Here is a 20,710-nt window from a genome sequence, read left to right on the forward strand (position 1 = left end):
TAGGTGTCTCCTCTATCTAGAGCTCTTTGGATAAGGGATTAGTGCTTGACTCAGTGAGAGCCAGCTCCCATGAGTCAGGGGCGCATGTGGTAACCTAGAATGAGATATCTTCCCAACAGAGATCCCCAGTAATGCACAGTGTCTCTGTAATAATAATCAGGATTAACATCTGTTTAGTACTTACTATATACATCAGGCACTGCTTATCCAACATGATGGAGCAACCAGGAGATCTGTATATTGGAACTATGTTATTGAATGCCTGACAAATGATGAAAAATTTATTTTTATTTTTTAAAAAAGATTTTATTTATTTATTTGAGAGAGAGAGAGAGAGAGAATGAGTGGGAGAAGGGCAGAGGGAGAGGGAAAAGTTGACTCCTCACTGAGCAGGGAGCTCAACATGGGGCTGGATTCCAGGACCCTGAGGTCATGACCTGAGCCAAAGGCAGATGCTTAATAAACTGAGCCACCCAGGCACATCTGGTGAAAAGTTTCTAAACTAGTTGGTAAACAGGTGCTGACAAGAGTCCCTTGTCTCCTCCCAAGCATCCTAACTTCTGTATCTAGCCAGCTAATCCTCTTGGGCCTTTGTACATTTTCACGATCCATCCACTGAAGAGTTAAGATCTGGCCCTGTAGGAGCTCTCTAGAACCTTGCCCTAGCTTCCCAGCACCCCAGCAGTGATGCAGGGATATTCTGATGGTACTCATTAGGGATACATTAAGTGCTCGTATCTGGAGCCGATTGCCTGGGTTCAAATCTTTGCTAATTATGAGAAATGTGATTTTGAGCCAGTTAATTCGTCTTTCTTTGACTCAGTTATCCTCATAATCTAAAATGAGGATGAAAATATATTTATCTCAAGGGCTTGTTTTGAGAATAAATGAATTGATATATACAAAGCATTTAGAAGAGAGATGACATGTAGTAGATATAATAAAAGTGTTTTTTACTTTTGTCAGCTATAGTAAGAGTTAAACGTTTTGACCATTATCTCTTAGTACCACACTAGATACCAGTGCTAGGGAAAATATACGTGGCCACTGATGCTATCATTGTGACCAGGCCCCTGTAGAACTGCTGCATATTCTGAACTGCATTCCAGTCTTTTTGAGACCTGGCTGTGTGGAAGTTGAGAAACTTTCTTTCCTTCTTTATTCCCTACTTATACTTTAATTGTTAACATTTAAAAATCATAAAATTTCACCAAAATCCAGACTTTTGGCATTCCTTAGATTGCCAACACTGGCATTCTAAAGCTGGCAACACTGGGGCCATGTTTGTCATGGCAGTGATTGACTTGAACCAAGTTAGGCTTCTTTCTGGAAAGAGATGTCAGCTTTGGTGGTCACTCTCCAGCCCTCTGAGTCTCTTTGTTTTCTGTCTGGTATTTGAGTTTGCTATCCCTGACCTATATCTCTTTCTTGACAACGTGGAAACCTTCAATTTCTATAACTCTTTATTGCCTGTACTAAATTGTAAGATTGTTTATGAAAGATATCATGTTTTATTTATTTTATCTCTTTGACTTTGCCTTACCATAGCAATTTGCATAGTCCTCACTGTTTGGACTGATGAAGTTTAAAGCTGGTAGTGACTTAAGGTTGTTTTAAGCCTTACACAGAGAAGAGTTATAAAAAATATGCAAATGAAAAAAATCTATAATTGAGGAAGTTGAGTGAACAAGGTTTTACCAGTTGTATAGATAACATTATATAATAGAAGTGAAATTTCTCCCAGTTCAACTGTCTGGGTACAGTGCTGTGGGAAGCTTCTCAAATAATTCCCATTCTTCCTTGGCTGTCATATGACCTTGAACAAATCACTTAACTTCTACGGACCTATATCTGCTTTGGCAAAATGTAGGCAATAATAAATGTTCCTTTGATGTTGTTGTATTAAATTAAATTTAAAATATTGCCTGATTATGAAAATACTTATAAATTGTGAATATAATTGCTGGGTATATTTTTATTTATAGCAGTGTTTACAGATGAAAATGACAAGGCTCCTGAAGGACTTGTAACTCAGTGGAAAAGTCAGAATTAGAATGCAAACTTCATGAATCTTGGCTAGTTGGCTTTTTTACTGATATATTATTCATATTGTAACCAAATATAATTGAAAGATTTAGGAAAACAAAAACATTCTACTGGGGTCAGGATAAGCCAAGGATCTAATAAATTTGGTTCAGCTGTTACAGCTGTGTCTATACTTTGATCATCCTTGTATATAAAAAATAATTCAAAGGACTGAACTAAATGTATTCTTAATTTGAAAAAAATTCTTTTGAGCATCTTTATGGAGTTAGAGGCATGAATTATGACTTAGTTCTTGGGCTTTTATTGGTAAAAATCTCAGGTTAGTAATGAGGTGAATTATCTTTTTTTTTTCTTAAACTTTCCCTTTTGATCTGGTTTATATGAAAGCAGGTGAACGTTATTAAAATGAATCCTCTCTAAACTTGAATCTCTGGCATTTAGGAAGTAGAATGGCATTTTGGAAATTAGAAGACCTGTTTGTAAACTGCATCTCTCATTCACTTCTGTGGCCTCGGGCAAGTTATTTTAGGTCTCACTTTTCTCATTTGTAAAATGGAGATTCTGTTACCTTAAGGGTTATGCTGAAAAATGTGCCTGACAAAGTGCTTAGTTTTAGCACATTGTTATTCAATTGAGGTTAGAGGTTTTTTTTTTTTTTTTTTTTTTAAGATTTTATTTATTTATTCATGAGAAACACACAGAGAGAGGCAGAGACATAGGCAGAAGGAGAAGCAGGCTCCCTCCTGGGAGCCTGATGTGGGATTCGATCCCAGGACCCCAGGATCATGACCTGAGCGGAAGGCAGATGCTCAACCACTGAGCCACTCAGATGCATGAGGTTAGAGTTTGAAGCTGAAAGAAAGTCTATCTCATTTGATTCCTTTAATTTGTATGTGAGAGGATCCTTAATGGATAAAGTTAACACAAATGTTAGTTTACTCAATTTCCTTTCATGTTTATATACCTGACCAAGTATTTCATTTCTAAACAAGACTTTTTTAAAGATTTATTTTATTTTACAGAAAGAAAGTGCACAAGCGAGGGGTGAGGAGGGAAGAGGTAGAGGGAGAGAATCCTACAGTCGACTCCCCACTGAGCCTAATGTGGGACTCTATTTCATGACTCAAGCCTGAAACTAGGAGTTAGAATCTTAAGTGACTGTGCCACCCAGGCACCCCTAAACAAGACTTCTTAATAAAGCTAGAGTCATTTATTTATAAAAACACTTACCAAAAAGTACAATTATATAATGTATATTTCTGGCAATGCAATTTTGTAGATAGTGACTATGTACAATAAGGCCAGTATATCACTGTCAGAATTCTATGAGAAGTGTATTGGGAATATTTAAATAAAATAATAAGCTGCTAGAAAAAAATAAACTATATCTAGCAAGAAGTATCACATCATCCAAATATAAAATTATCTGGGGTAAAAGGAACCACAATCTTCTAAGATGTGAAATTTTAAGATGACATGAAAGATTTTATCCTATGAAATATCATTTTTAAGCATAGTAACAATAATAACAATGTATCATAATTACATATAAATACAAGTTCAATTCTTTTTACTTATTTTAGCTTTTAGAGAGTGAATTGGTATCGACAAATGTGTGCAGCTGTTCCCCAGCAACCACTCTGGACGCATATTTATAACTTGCTCCCAGATGTGGAACCTTTCAGAACCTGCTCTTCAAAAAGACAATAGCTCAAAACATTTTAGACTACAGTTATTGACTCTATCCCTGCTCCTTTCCTCCTCCTTCAAACTACAAAAAGGGTTTGCAAAAAACAAAAAACAGCAATGTCAGCTTTTTTTGTTTTCATTCTTTCTTTTTTTTCTTTTTCTTTTTTCTTTTTTTTTCCCAGTGTTAGCTTTTGTGTCCTGGGACTGCAGGGGTGATTCATTCCACTGTTAGTGCAGAGATGCAGGAGCTCTTCACCCCTCAGCCCCTGCTTCACCGCCCAGCTCCATGCTGGGAATAGTCCTCGACAGGTCTATCAAGGAATTCTGTCAAGGATGAGAACTAGATTGTAAAAGTTAGGCTATTTTTTTTAGGCTATTTTGTTTTAAAATGTTTTTTTTTAGGTTTTCCCAAGCCAAAAACTATTTAAGTATAATATTTGTTTTACACATAAAAATAGTATTTTATGAATGCAACTGCTTTTTTTTTTCAAGTAAATATGGATACAATAAGGATGAGTGTAAGAAAAAAGAGAGAATAAAATCTAATTCTTCAGGTACTTGTGCTTCTGGCCAAAAGGTTTGAGATCCGAAAAAAGATGGAAGTCATAAAAAGAGGACTTTGAAGCTGAAATGGATTTGGTAAAATATTTTTAGGAATGGATAATATAAAATATCCCAGGGTAAAAAATAAACATAGAAATCTTCACTAGTTGGACAAGATCTTAATTTATTTAATGACACTTCTATACCACATATAAAAGGAGTGTAGAATATCCAGACTGTAAGCAAAATATTAGACTTTTAAATTTTGAATTATTCAAGAGCATATGGAAGTGACAAAATTTACCTCTTTGTAAAAATCTTTTATATTCACTTTAAAACTTAGCTATGCAATTGCCATGCTTTCTTGACATCCAAATTTAGTTGCGTGCATGATCTGTTATTTGGCCTTTTGTTTATTAATTATTACAGAATACGAGAGATGAAGGTAATGAGACTGAAGCCAGCAGGATGAGTAAATTAAGAAGAACAAGAAAGAAAGTCACAAAACAACATATTTTTTCAACTGAAGTAGGAGAAATGGATGTATCAAACTCAAAAGGTATCTTAGCTCTTATGATCTCTTAGGAATATATGATGTCAATGACAATCTCTATTTGGTTTTCTTTTTCCTAAAACGTTTTCTTTTCATCTAAGGGAGAAGCAAAAACAAGGGAATAAAATTTATTTCTACATAGGCAGTGTACAAGATACCAAATGTAAGGGTATAATGTAAATATATAAAAATAAGCAATCAAAATATTCAGAATTTAAAGGGAACAGTACTAGGAGGTAGTGGAGGTGGGGGAGCAGGGAAAAAGAACACAACAGAAGGAACATATGCATAAGAAGGGAAACATGTGTCTGCTCTGGCACTTGAGTGCAAGGATCATTACTAAGGACTTGGGAGACCACAATAAAGATGTGGAACAAGTTTTCTTATCACATGCTAGAATTCCAACTTGACTCAGTAGATCTGAAACAGTGCTGAAACTATGAATTAATTGAACAAGAGACCCAATCCAAGAACAGTGGTGTTCCAAGGCCGGGGCAGTAGGAATGGCCAATGTATGGTAACAGTAAAAAGCAATCAGAGCTTTTGTCGATATTACTATCGTTTTTAAACTTTCTACAGACAACATACCCCCTTCTGGTCCACAACTAGGGCAGACCATTGCCCTTCATTTGGTATGTCACTGCCTAGAAATATATATATATATATATATATATATATATATATATATTCTTTGATCTGTTATTTGATATATATATATATATTCTTTTCTTAAAGATTCCTCTCCATATCATGTTAAAATACAGTTGAAAACAAAGGCAATGTGTTTTAACATTTTTCTTTATTATTAAAGAAAGGATCAGAAGCCAAATGGTGTGCCACAAGTTGGGGAATATGAGCAAACCAGTTGTGGGACCTGGCTCTGCAGACTCTCATCTGCCACAAGATGACAAGGACTCTGAGAATCAGACGACAGTGATAAAACCATCACCCCTCAAAACATCAGCCAGTGCTCCTTGTAGTGAATTTAACACAAACTCCAACCATGCTGGTAAGGACTCAGAAACAAACTGACATATGATTCTAGCCACTAATCCCAAATTTGTATTTGATTTACAGATAATGAGGCATTGATTGAGGAATGCCAGTCTGGGAGTCAGAAGAATTTTTATAACTATCATTTATAAAAGACTTTATAGTTTTCTCTAACCACTAGGCTGCTCATTTAGAAAATGGAAGGGCTGCAATGAATGATCTTTCTAGCCTTTTCTAAAAGTGAAATTTTGTTGTTTTAAGCTTCTGGCTTATCGATAGTGATACAACTATTTTGGCCTATCAGTGCATTGGTTAAAAATCTCTGGGACTGAGTTAAGCGGAAACTAGTTAAAATGAGGTATTTATTTCACAAGGGAATCCATGATGAAAGGATTGAACAAAGAAGGTTTGGAAAGGCAGAAATACACAGTATGTGAAGTTAGGACAGGGTCCATGAGGCTACCCCTCACTACTAGGATCAATTGGAAGTTAGGGAATTCCCTAAGACTAACCCTAGTTTTGCTATAAGGACTCACAGAACTCACTGAAAATTATTACTCAAGGTTATAGTTTATTACAGTCAACAAATACAGATTAAAATCAGCCAAGGGAAGAGGTCCAGTGGGGAAAATACAGGAAAGTTTTAAGCATGGAGATTCTATTTGTTTCTCCCAGTGGAGTCATGGACAGCACCACTCTTTTGGCAATGATATGTAACAATATGCATGGAGTATTGACAAGCAAGGAATCTCACCTCAGTCTTGGTGTCCAGTTTTTTGTTTTTTGTTTTGTTTGTTTTTTGTTTTTGTTTTTGTTTTTTCTTTTCTTTTCTTTTTTTTTCTTTTTTTTTTTTTTTTTTTTTTGAGGCTCTACAGTGGGGCTTCATGTGGCTGACCATAGTTTCCAGCTTCTCTGGGAATCAAGCTGATACCATATGACTCAAAGCTTCCAGGATAAATGACATTATTGGATTTTCTACTGTGGCCCAGAAGCCCCAGGTAAACAAAGACACTCTTGTCAGGCAGGAAACTCCAGACTATCATTCAGGAGCAAAGGGTAAAGAGGTCTTTTTTGGCAAGGTTAAATTCCTTATTACACACAGGGACTAAGGAGGAACTAGAGCCTGGGAAGTGAACACTGTCCGAATTCCATATGTATTTGCTTTCTATTGCCAGCATAACGAATCACCACAAATTTAGTAACTTAAGAGAACACAATTCATTACCTTGTAGTTCTATATGCCAGAAGTCTGGGTTGATTCAGCTGGTTTCTCTGTTTCAGATTTTGCAAGATTGAAGTCAAGGGGTTGGATCTGGATTCTTATCGAGAGACTCTAGGGAGTTTGTTCAGATTATTGGGAGAATCCAGTTCCTTGGGGGTGTTGGACTGAGTATAGATTCCTTGCTGGCTGTCCTCTGGGGTGGCACTTAGCTCTTGGAAGCCTCTCTCTGGTCCTGTGTCTTAGGACCAAGATGATCCCTCAAATACCTATGTTTGGAACCTCTCAAAATTTTCCTTCTTCCATACCTCTTTTCTGCTTACAGCTGGAGAAAGTTCTCTGCTTTTAAGAACCCAGGACAATCTAAGACAATACCCCTATTTTGAGGTTTATGTCCTTAATTGCATTTGCAAAGTCCCTTTTGGCCTGCATTTTAACATATTCTGCAGGTTTCAGGGCTTAAGATGTGAACATCTCTGTGGGGCAGTTCTGCCTACCACGACATTTCCACTATTAACACAAATGGCACAAGGGCCAGGTAAATAATACAAGTGAGTGAGGTGAGCTGGCATAAGGAAACGGTCAATAATGCTGGCTGTGAGAAACTACAGCAGACGTTGACAAATGGCGGCCCACAGGCCAAATTCAGCCTGCTGGCCATTACTTGTAAAAGTTTGTGTATTGTCTATGACTGCTTTTGTGTTACAATGGCACAGTTGCAAAGTTGCAACAGATACCATATGGCTTACAGAGCTGCAAATGTTTACTATCTGGCCCTTTATAGAAAACATTTGCCAATCCATGAATTAGAGGATACACGCCCCATTTCGGGCCACCTCAGAGCACTAGCCAGTGGTTGCTATGGAGAAATAACCACCCAGTGTTACCAAATTTAATTTCTTCAAGAGAAGCTTGAACTCAAGATTTTTGTATGAAATTTTCAGATATTTAAGTGTTGACTATTCTAAAAGTTTCCAAACAGTGGGACCACTATTAAGAAAACATCTGCTGGCCACATTGGCTCTTCCAGTTTGTGACCCTTGTTTTATATAGTCTCCGCCATAACACTGAGATGAAATTGACCATTTCTTAGTCTTCAATCAAAAAAAATATGAAGAAGAAACTTGTGTCACAAACTCTCTGTACCAACCGACTGTGACTATGAGGATGGGCATCATTATTCACTTAACTTGGTTAATTCAGAAGCTCCCTCTTTGGCCCCAGGCTAGATTGTTTCTTAATAGACCCAAAGCACCAAAAAGTTTATAGCTTTAAACAAACCACTAATACAGAATTTAAAGATGAATATGAAAATCTACTCCTCAATAAGTGTTAGAAATTTTAACATGGTGTTTTCTTTTCTGTGATACTTCTCTGATGTTTTATTTTTATTTATTTATTTTTTTAAAAAGATTTTATTTATTTATCCATGAGAAATACACAGAGAGAGAGGCAGAGACATAGGCAGAGGGAAAGCAGGCTCTAAGTGGGGAGCCTGTTGTGGGACCCAATCCCAGGATTCCAGGATCATGCCCTGAACCAAAGTCAGACGCTCAACCGCTGAGCCACCCAGGCATCCCATTTCTGACGTTTTAAAAAATATAATTTTTTCAAAGAAAAGCTCCTCCTCTCCATTTTTTTACTGTTTTTGCTTTTTGTTCCTGCTTTTACTTGGTTATTCTGCTATCTGGGCTAACATGCTGTGACGGGAGGTGGGGTCACATTTGCTCTAAGAGGGTGTCTCTCAAAGCAGCCATGTGGATGAAGGAGAGCAGGTCCTGGGAAAGTAGTATGGCATATCATCCCGGGCATTCCATAAGCTAAATAAATGTGTTGCAGAGTATTTACTTCTGAATGCACTTTCTCCTTTATGGATTGATATTTCTGAATGCTCAAATGCCTATTCAATCTGCCTTTATAAGCGATCACAGCTTGTTTGCTATAACTGAAATATGTCCTCATCATCACTGAACACAGGCAACATTTCTCCAAGGTCTTCTAGTTGCTGTAGAGCTTTGAGGTATTATTTTAATTTTTTTTAGTGTCCCCCCCCCCCAACACTTACAGCAGGAAAACTTCCTCTATTAAAGCAGATTGATTTAATTTATTAGTCTTCTGAGGGGATGGGAAAGGAGAACACCTCCCAGGAACTATACTGTAAGAAAAACAAATGAGTCCCCAAACTAGCAATTATCTGCCTGCTATTCATCATGTGCATCTGGGAAGGTCTGACCAAAAGGTTTAATTGTAACTAACAAGTATGATTTATTTGAAGAAAAGAAATTCAGACAATGATTCAGTAAGATTGGTTGATTCCTTGTAAATGAAATTAGATTGGATAGAGTTCTCATATTTGGTGAAAGAATTAAACTTTCAAATGAATAAAATGATACTTAAGATACTTACCAAAATACATGATGACAATTTTATATTTGTTAATTAGACAAGGTCAAATCACCCAGGCTGTATTAATTAGTTAATTTACTCACAAACCCCTTGTTAAAGGACTAGTCATTGAGCATCTATGATACTTTTATATTGCTGCAGGCACTGATAGCAGCAGGTGAAGCTGAGCCCCTATTCTCCTAGAACTGACCTGCAGGGGGGAAGGACAGAAAGTAAACATGTGATTACACAATATGGTGGGTGGTGATAAGGAGTCTGAAGAAAATGGAAATGGGATGATATATTATGGGCTGAATTATGTTTCCCCTCATTCATAGGTGGTTGGAGTCCTATCCCATCACACCTCACATCGTGACTGTATTTGGAGATAGGGTTTAAAAGAAGTAATTAATGTTAAATGAAGTGTATGGGGGGGGGGCTCTAATCCAACATGACGGGTGTTCATATGAAGAGAAGATTAGAACACCCACAACCAGAGGGAAGATCATGTGACGAAGATAGCCATTTACAAGCCAGCGAGAGAGGCTCTCAGAAGAGACCAATAAGGTTGACACTTTGACCTTAGACTTCTGCCCTCTGGAACTGTAAGAACATAACATTTCTGTTTTAGCCACCTGGTCTGTGGTATTTATTAGGGCAGCCCTGGCAAACAAATACAATAAGTATATTGTCCAGCCCTAGATATATGTCCAATATAAATAGTATATGGTAACCAAACAACCTGTCTTGAGTGGATGCATATTTATTTTACAAACTTTAGAAGATATAGATAAGACAAAGAATTAATAAGATTGGCTGTGATCATATTACTGGTGAGCCAATAAAATGACTTTACTCCTTTAATAGGAGATGCCTACTGATTTTTTTATGTTGTTAAAATATTTATAGCTTATATATTAGTCCTTATTATTTTTAGAATACTGCTTTTCTGAAATTTTCCATATTTTCAGGTGCCTGTAAATTTCATTTTTCAGTGAGGAGAATTGTTCAACTTGGGCAAAACACCCAATACTTCAGGATAGGTTGGGAAGACAGCAACTGCTAATTTAGCATGAAACATTGTAATTGCTACAGCTTAATTGTTTGTGTTAAATGGGAGGTAGTTATAAAGCCTCAGGAGTCTCAGAGTAGCCAAATGTATCAGTGACAGGACATTATCTCTAATATATTTGTATAGGTGGCAACTAGTAATTTGTTTTCCTCATGCTTCATGTACTTAAAATCTACTTAATCTGTGTTTTTTAACCTGTCAATCTTTATGCTTATTTCTAAAGCCAATTATATCTCAAAAAGGGATATTCAGGTATCATTTTAAAATTATAGCTGCTCGTCATCAGTGATGTGACAGATTGATGGGAATTCAGATTCAGACATGATCATGGTACTATGATCCCTAGTAAGGGTTAGAGTAATTGTGTTCACTTTATGTGTTTAAGAAGCACTTATATGGTGCTTAATGTCTGCCAGGAACTGTTAAATGACTTGCTTAATTGTCACAACAAACCTATGAAGTGGATAATATTGTATCAATGAGAAAGCCCAGGCTCAGAGAAGTAAGAAAGCATCTAGGGCACAAGCAGGATTCTGAGGGAGGCAGATGACTTCAGTGTTTGTGTTGAATCTCTACCGTCTGCTACTTCTCTGAAAGTTTGGACGGTAGCTAACATTTGTGACGTGTACTATGTGCCTGACCCTTTTATATGTTTTAGATACATTCATTCATTTTATGGTGATGAGTCACCCACTGGGAGTTAAGAGGTCTGGTTTGTAGCTTCAGTTTTGGCAACGAACTGAAAATAATTTGGACTATGTCACTGTACCTACATCTCTGGGACTCAAGCTAGCAAGTCAGTTGGATTAGGTAATTTATTGCCAAACTCTCTTCTAGCTCTGAAGTTTTAGAATTTGTAGTCTATCTTTATATATATATATATATATATATATATATACACACACACACACACACATACATACATATACATACATATGTATATATATATATTTAGATTTCTGTTTTTAATATTGAGTAATCAGTCTAGATTTTCCATTTCTTACACTCTTACCCTTGAAAAATAATTTTGTTTGCTCATTTATACTGATTTTAAAGTTTAAATTTGACAGAGGCATGTAGATGTCTTAGATTCAGCTGCTATCATAAAGCCCTTTTGGCAAACAAAACAAAAAAATGCAGATCTGCAGAAAATAAACAAAAACCAAACAATGTTGCCCTTAAACATACAAGAACTTTTAATTTAGGTATTACCAGTTAGTTCAAGAAGCTCAGTTTTTTCAATGATCTGCATGCAGACTTGTATGGTGCCCAAGCTGTCCAGTTATGCAAATGTATCCTAACTTCCATAAGCAAAGGCATTTTCAGTTAAGTACTTACATATGATATTGCTCTATGCTTATGCAAGTAACCTAACTATCACTTAGCCCCAAGTGCCAAACAATCTCTTAGGCTGTTTAGAGATCATGTTCTTGGGATTATGGTAAAGGCAGAGTTTGAAAGGTAAAATCTCCAATTGTAAGTCAATGACATGAGTATGTGATGATTTTGTCGACAATCATGATGATTAGACTACTCTGTGGCCTCCTTTTGCTTTTCAATTCATCATGACCTAATGTCTTAGGGCCATCTTCTATTCTACAGATAACACCTGGGAGGACACTCAAATTCCGACCACACCTCACCTCTCCTCTAGAATGAAGCACATTAAACAAGAGATGGCCAAGAATCACCTTCAATTTGTGAGATTTGAAGCCACAGACCTTCATGGTGTGTCCAGATCGAAGAGTATCCCTGCACACTTTTTCCAAGTGAGTTTTACAGATAGAGTTATGATTGAATGTAATTTCATGACTGTAAGCAAGCACATGGTCCTTACTGCTCTATCTTATTTTCTTGTAATCTATACAGTAACTAAAGGTGAAAACCAATAATTTATTTTGTTTCTCCCTTGTCCCTCTCCAAACACATCATTGCTCCCTAAGGAGCTGAACATACACTTTCAGGGCTCAAACAGCAATTCCTTTACCCAATAGAAATACAAAACTAATTAAGACTGGTAATTTTAGTCTTTCTGCCTTGAATAATTTGCCTCCATAGAATTATCTTCTCTCTCTTACTGCAATTATGGAGATTATATTTTGTTTGACATGAGAAAATTGCAACGGAAGACCCAAGAGCAAATATAAAACGAGAAAAAAAAAAAAGATTAAAATTTGCTAGGTAGAAAGCCTGTCCCTTTCAGCTTCTAATTCTGATAAAAAAATACACTATTGTTGTTGGATGACTTAATAAATACTATTAAGTTCTTGAAAATAGTGATACCAAGAAATGTTGTCTTTTGAATATGTTTTGAGACTTTCTGAGATTTTTTTTCAGTTTATGTCATGTTTTTATTTTATTGACTGATTTGTTGTGTCACTGAAACATTTCTTAGAGGGAAGGGACATCAGTAAGTATTATATAGGAAAATATAAAAGTTAAACAACCTCCAAATTTATTTTAATTGTAATTTTCTCATTTGTATTATGTTGGGAAACATTGAGCATCATCAAAAACACTTTTTGAGATAATTCCAACAGTTTCAAATTTGTTTCCTAAAAATGCTCAACCTCACTCATCATCAGTGAAATGCAAATCAAAATCACAATGAGATATTATTACCTCACACCAGTCAGAATGGCTGGTATCAAAAAGACAAGAAATAATAAGCGTTGGCAAGGATGTGGAGAAAAGGGAATGCTTGTGCACTGTTGATGGGAATGTAAATTAGTGTAAGCACTGTGGAAAATCACAGTATGGAGGTTACTCAAAAAATTAAAAGTAGAAATACCAAACCATCTGGTAATTCCATTACTGGGTATTTATCCTCCAAAACTGAAAAAGATCCATGTACCCCTATGTTTATTGCAGCCTTATTTACAATAGCAAAGATATAGAAGCAGCTCAAGTGTCCATTGATAAATGAATGAAGAAGATGTAGTATACATATATAATGGACTATTTCTCAGCCATAAAGTGATGAGATCTTACCATTTGTGACAGCATGGATGGAACCAGGGGGTGTCAGGTTAAGTGAAATAAGTCTGAAAGAAAAAAGACAAGTATTATATGATTTCACTTACATGTGGAATCTAAAAAAATAAAACAAATGAACAAACTGAAACAGAGTCATTAATGTGGAAAACAAACTGATAGTTTCCCAAGGGTAGAGGATGGGTGAAATAGGTGAGGGCAATGAAGAGGTACAAAACTTTCAGTTATAAATAAGTCATGGGGATGAAAAGTACAACACAGGGAATATAGCCAACACTATTATAATAACGTTGCATGGTGACTGCACTTCTCTTGGTGAGCACAGAATAATGTATACAATTGTCAAATCACTATGTTGTACACCTGAAACTGATATAACATTGTATGTCAACTATACTTAACAACAACAATAATAAAAAAGAAACAAAAATCCCCATATTTGTCTTTTAAGAAATCCTTTAGACCTGCCTGCAGACATTATTTTCTCTTCATTCAGGGGAGAATACATGCTGGCTAATTTTGATAAGAAAATGTGAAATTTACTGTGAACTGGCTGAGAATCTAATTTATATGAATTTCTTTCAATCAATAAGAAAACACAACTGGCACTTCAGGCACTTGCCAGAGACCTCAATATAAAATTGTTTGCTATTCAGTTTTTGTCAAATCCTAATCTTCTATTCCACTAATGGCATCTCAAAGCTACATATTTGGAGTATTTTTCTAGTTCCTCAAAGAAACTCTTATGAAAATATAATTTAATGTGCTCCCTCTACTTGCTGGGGATTGATATAATTGACATAGAAAGAAAATGTTTGCATTTCTTTTTTTTAAAATACTATTGAAAATACTTTTCATTATCTTGTTCAGTGTCCAATATATTAGAATCATTTTTTTCCCTGGAGTTTATGAGGGGAAAAAGTTTGTCTATCCTCAGAATTTTAATATATCTTGTCATACTTCCTCTCAATTGCTGCATTTATTTTTAGCCTTAGGTTGCTAATACAAGCTCACTTTCTCATTTCATTACCCAGTCATTATTTTATTCTTATTTAATGATCATATGGTATCTATTTTTTAACAAAATATTTTAAATTCATTTTGGAACTTGTGAAGTATAGGTAATAGTGAATACTGACATCACAAGTATTTGTAATTTAAAATTAAATAATTTGGGGGATCCCTGGGTGGCGCAGCGGTTTGGCGCCTGCCTTTGGCCCAGGGCGCGATCCTGGAGACCCGGGATCGAATCCCACGTCGGGCCCCCAGTGCATGGAGCCTGCTTCTCCCTCTGCCTGTGTCTCTGCCTCTCTCTCTATCTCTCTGTGACTATCATAAATAAATAAAAGTTAAAAAAAAATTAAAATTAAATAATTCATTTTGGAAAATGTATTGCAAATGGACATAAAAAATAAGTTCAGCGTGCAAAACAATATAAACAACATGTGTTTGTTTATAAACACAATTCTGTATGGGGAACTCATTAAATAAAGAGTGGAGTCCATGATTTAAATTTGCCTATAACTTAGTGAAAAGTAATTTCCATCTTCCTAAAGTAATTTTTAAACCTCTTTCTATTTGTGGAAAACAAAATGTCAATTTAAAAATTATTGTTAGACCCTTAAAGGGAATATAAGAGAATATAATCCATCTTCTTCATTTGTAGATGAGTGAAGTGAGGCCCAGAAAAGTTAAGGAAAGCTTTCTTAAAATTATACACATAATTAGAGACAGAGCTGAGATGTTCACCTGTGATTCTTCACTTCCAGTTCCTATTCTCCTCCTCTCCCTCCTTTCCTCCTCTCCCTTTCTCTCTTCTTTATTTTCTCTTTCTTACTGTACCTACAGTCTCCAGCTCAGCTTTTTAAAAAATATTTTATTTTTCAATAATCTCCACAGCCAACATGGGGCTCAAACCCACAACCTTAACATCAAGAGTTGCATGCTCCACTGACTCAGCCAGCCAGGTGCCCCCAGCTCAGCTTTTTTTTTTTTTTTCAGGTCAGCTTTTATATTTCTTTTTATTCTTTATTTGTGCTAAGTATCCTTTCTAATTAAAAAAAAAAAAAACAAGATTGATTTCTTCTTAAAACAAGCCACCTACTAAGAATAGAGGAAAAGACTGCTGGGTAATTGGAAAAAGCCAAATTGGGAAACTCTGATGGTATCTACTTTTCAAAGAAAATTTATCAGGTGCCTGGCACTGTGCTAAGTCCCTTACAAACATTAGCTGATTAAAACTTACTACCAACTTATATTGTCTCTGTTGCATCAAAAGACTAATTTCTATTTAAATTATATACAGATAATGTGGATTCTTTCTATCTGTGATCTGATCAAAACATGATATATTAGAATAGAATTTATAACTAATTGTTTGGTGGCTTTCACTGTGGTCCAAATTTCAGTTATCATACAGATTTGAGCTATTTTACATGAGTTTTTATTGAATCCCTGGTGAGCAACATTGAAGTGTAAAGTTGTCCTAGTGCTTTGTACTTAGAAACACATTTTAAGGTAACTTAATTTGTTGTCATGAGCAAGACATGTTTATATATATTTTCCACTACTAATAAAGAGTGGTTTGAATTCAGAATGTCCAAAAAAAGAATAAAGGAAATTACAATGTTAAAAAAGAGTGCTTAGAAAAACACATATTAAATAGTTTGAAGAATAAAGTGTGACTTTTTCCTATTCTTTATTTTTATTTTTTTTCTTCTCTTTTTCTTATTCTTTAAATATGTGAAAGCATAGGGGAAGGAAATGGTAACAACTATTCCCTATTGTTCACACCCAGGTGAATACAAACATAGATTTCAATTGTAGGAACTTTTGGAAGTCTCATGAATAAAATACATTACCCTTCATTTTAGGAATATATACAACTAACATACAGATTTTCAAACTAAAAAACTGAAAAGTAGGGAAATAACATTACTTCTTGCAGTAGAAATTAAAATTAAAAGATTTCATACTAAAGTTCTCTAGAATTCTATAATGCTTGTGTGTGTGTGTGTGTGTGTGTGTGTGTGTGCGTGTGTGTGTGTATGTGTACAGGTCCCTGATGGAATTGAAAAAATTAAGCAGGCACTGAATAGTGCTTGACTTTCTCAGCTTTATTACTGGCAAAAGCAGAATTGTATCAGCCAAGTTAAATGACATTTGAAAATCTATGTATAGATGGTGGAAAGTAAAAGAGGTCATGGGTTACAGTCAAAGGCAGAAGAGTGACCAGTAGGTTATCTCTGTTAGTAACAGCTCCTCTTTGGTAGCCATACTCTTTGAGTTGGAGGTAACATAAGAAACAATTTGGCTTACAGACTGTTAGTGTGTTTTACAATATACATTGACATTATGGGAACCAAACTTTATAGTTAGCTTCTTCGCTACCATTAATATAACCTTTAACACATGAAGCCTTGTTATATTGTTATGACACAATTTCTAGAAATTGTTTCACGTGTCTGCTCAACTTTATAACCTCATCATATCCCTGTTGTCTGGTACATAGCAAAAGTTAAATAAATGACCAAATCCACTAACCCCAAGAGGTATATGGCTAGAAAGTGCCTTAGCAAGCATCGAGTCTAACACTTGTTTCACAGACATGGAAGCTGACATAGTCCAGTGATTTGCTTAACTTCCAGCAAGTAATTAGTGAAAGAGCTAGGGCTAGAAGTCAGATTTGGTGACACCCAGTTCATGGTTGACTTGAAGGCTACAACGTTTTGGATCTATAGCTTTGAGGATATAGGTCCACACTCACAGGCAGTTTCTGGGACCTTGAGGCTGTGATGTATTCATTTTACTGAGTTGTAAAAGTGAATGAAGAGAGGAGTGCAGCTTTCAGCAGATCTGGCTCCTCTGGTGTTAGGTTGACTGTCGAGTGTGTTCTAGGACTAACCACAATCAAGTCTCTGGGAAGGACTGAGGACTCTCAGTTAACTATAGGGATTACAATAGAATAAGCCAAAATAAAACCTTCTCTAAAGTATTAGCAACTATGCCATAAAATAAAAAGTGTTTTAAAAAAGACTAGGTAATAATCATTTCAAATAATTTCACAAGGCTTTACCTATGTCATTTGCTATAAAGACATTTTCTTTATCTTTGTACCTTCTATTTATGACGCTATTTTCAGATCTCAAAGCATGTAAAGACTTGAAGGCTAAAATATTAAGAACTGTTTATAAAAGTAACCTGGGGGTTTATTTTAAAATATTTTAAATTTGGGGGCCCCTGGGTGGCTCAGTCAGTCAGGTGGCCAACTCTTGATTTCAGCTCTGGTCATGATCTCAGAGTCCTGGGATGAAGCCTGTATCCGGGCTCTGCATTCAGCAGGGATTTGGCTTGAGGATTCTATCTCTCCCTCTCTTCTCTGCCTCTCCTTCCCACTATTTCTCTCTCAAATAATTAAATATATCTTTAAAAAATAAAATACTTAAAATTTATTTGATATTAAGCTAGTGTTAACCAACGGATGTTAAACACATTTTTCCTCATTAGCAATGCCCCCCCCCCCCTTTTGTTTGTTTTCAAGTTTCAAAATCTGATTGCTCTGTCTTTTCGTTTCTTTAGGAAAAAGTGATCCATGGTGTTTGCATGCCCCGAGGTTATCTTGAACTGATACCAAATCCTAAGGATGATGAAGTGGATCACATAAGAGCAACATGTTTTAATAGTGACATAGTCCTAATGCCAGAGCTCTCAACCTTTAGAGTCTTGCCATGGGCTGAGAGAACTGCAAGAGTGATATGTGACACATTCACTGTGACTGGCGAGCCTCTTTTGACTTCCCCAAGGTACATCGCAAAGAGGCAGCTGAGCCAGCTGCAGGACTCTGGCTTTTCCCTGCTCTCTGCCTTCATCTATGATTTTTGCATTTTTGCTGTGCCTGAAATTATCAATTCAAAGACCATATCTTTTCCTGCCTCCACATTGCTAAATAATCATGACCAGCCTTTCATCCAGGAACTCGTTGATGGTTTGTATCATACTGGAGCGAATGTCGAGAGTTTTTCCTCCTCTACCAGGCCTGGTCAGATGGAAATCTGTTTTTTGCCCGAATTTGGCATCAGTTCAGCTGATAACGCATTTACCCTCAGAACAGGTGTCAAAGAAGTGGCAAGGAAATATAATTACATCGCTAGCTTTTTCATCGAGACTGGATTTTGCAATTCAGGAATTTTGTCTCATAGTCTCTGGGATGTCGATGGGAAGAAAAACATGTTCTGCAGCAATTCTGGAATTGAAGAGCTCACGATCACTGGGAAAAAATGGTTGGCAGGACTCTTGAAGCACTCGGCTGCTCTCAGCTGCCTGATGGCTCCTGCTGTCAGCTGCCGAAAGCGTTACTCCAAGGAGAGTAAAGACCTCAAGGAGAGCGTGCCTACAACATGGGGATACAATGATAACAGCTGTGCTTTTAATATCAAGTGTCATGGTGAGAAAGGCACCCGGATAGAAAATAAACTGGGCTCAGCCACTGCAAATCCTTACCTGGTGCTGGCGGCGACTGTCGCTGCGGGCTTGGATGGACTTCAAAGCAGCGATGGTGTCCTGGCCAGTCCAGATGACAGCACGGACTTCTATCCGTCAAAATCTTCCGAGATCCCCTTGAAACTGGAAGACGCTCTTGTGGCGCTGGAGGAAGATCAATGTTTGAGACAGGCTCTGGGGGAAACGTTTATTCGCTATTTTGTTGCCATGAAAAAATATGATTTGGAAAATGAAGAAACAGATGCCGAGAGAAATAAATTCTTAGAGTATTTCATTTAGGATAGAACCCTTAACTATTCTTTTGGAGATGTGACTTTTACTTAAGTAGCTGATCTCCCAGGAAGAAAAGATTGGATTTTTATCATCAACAACAAAAAGACTACATATGCTTTCGCTCTTCTTCGTCTGGGTGGAATACTTGGCAGATGACATGGGACTGCCGAGAGGATTCTGATAGTAGAAACAAACAATAAAGTTGTGGTGCAGCTGTAATATGCAAATTTCCCAGGTCTCATTAGTCAGTCATCATTTCCTCTGTGTATGTTGACCTAGATTGAAACCTTCAGTTATTTCAGACAACAGATACCTTCACACAATAAAAAAAGTCTTAAGAATTATATAGCAAAATTTAAACGACCAAAAAAAAAAAAAAAGGAGAATTTCAATCATGCACATACATTGTGACTGCCAGGGAGAAAAAAAATGCTAACTAATGCAATCTCACTAATCTCAACATATATAGGATGGATGCTCTATTTCCTGCCCTTCCCCCATCCTTCTGAAATTACCCTTCCTGTCAGCTAAACTGCAGATCATGTGGGTTAGGGTAACACTCTAGGGAATAGAGCCCACAAAAGATGGAGTAACAAGGTGGAAGCTCTGCTTTGTGGAGCAAAATTTGCAAACATCATTGTGATCTTTCTAAATAATTGTAAAAAGTTATCAAAAGTAAGTCATGATGGCAAGTTAGCAGATAGTTTCATCCCTTCTTTTTACCCTTCATTACTAGCTCCTGAAAGGCCTAGAAAGTTCAAGGCTATACTGTCCACAAGAAACAAATTCATAAGAAGTAAAATTTGATGGGGAGCAATGAGGTTAAATATTTGAAAGTCATGAAAATTTTTCTTTAAACAATATCTCATATAGAACCCAGATATAAAACACAGGTGGAATGGGTATGTGTGTGGGGGTGGGTGGGCTCTTTGGGGATGGTTGGGCTCTTTCTTCATGCTTTGTTCTGTTCTTTGAAGCTAAGATTTCAAAGACACCTGTAGTGCTTTCTGAAGTGTGAGAAGAACTGCCTATATAACCAGGGCTATGCTTGTGGCTTAAATTTGTATTTAAATGACTGGTTCTGCGGCCCACAGAGGTTGATATGTCCGAGAGAATACTAAATGTTCCAGACCTTCATTTGAATGAGATAATATTGGAACTATCACTAAAGTTTAGCTTCTTTGGGGAAAAATCTAAAATCCACTGACTAGAAAATGAAAACCCTATTCTCCTGCTTAGAATCAAACAAGAGATTTTATTGTTCAATTAAACCTGACAGAGGTCTTGATTTAGATAGCAAACACAAAAGCAGAGGATTACACTTGGCTCAGATCCTCCTATTCAAATTCATAGTACCCAGTAGCTTAAATAGTAAAAGTCATCTGTCCTTTACTAATCATTCCCCTCTTTTCTCCTTTGAGCAGAGATGTGTTTGAATACATAA

At 36.4% G+C, this 20,710-nt stretch overlaps 1 protein-coding gene across 1 annotated transcript in view; it reads left to right on the forward strand.

Annotated features, from left to right (window-relative positions):
- The window catches only part of LGSN (lengsin, lens protein with glutamine synthetase domain), a 29,988-nt gene extending 10,407 nt beyond the window's left edge, over positions 1-19,581 (forward strand). The window contains exons 2-5 of the mRNA XM_041766683.1: positions 4,708-4,837; positions 5,643-5,840; positions 12,103-12,269; positions 18,073-19,581. Of these exons, the coding sequence (XP_041622617.1) occupies positions 4,708-4,837; positions 5,643-5,840; positions 12,103-12,269; positions 18,073-19,272 (1,695 nt within the window). The 3' untranslated portion in view covers positions 19,273-19,581. The remainder of the gene's footprint in view (positions 1-4,707; positions 4,838-5,642; positions 5,841-12,102; positions 12,270-18,072) is intronic.
- The last annotated feature ends 1,129 nt before the right edge of the window (positions 19,582-20,710 follow it).

Source organism: Vulpes lagopus, chromosome 1, assembly GCF_018345385.1.
Source record: "Vulpes lagopus strain Blue_001 chromosome 1, ASM1834538v1, whole genome shotgun sequence".
In the NCBI taxonomy this organism is placed as follows: domain Eukaryota; kingdom Metazoa; phylum Chordata; class Mammalia; order Carnivora; family Canidae; genus Vulpes; species Vulpes lagopus.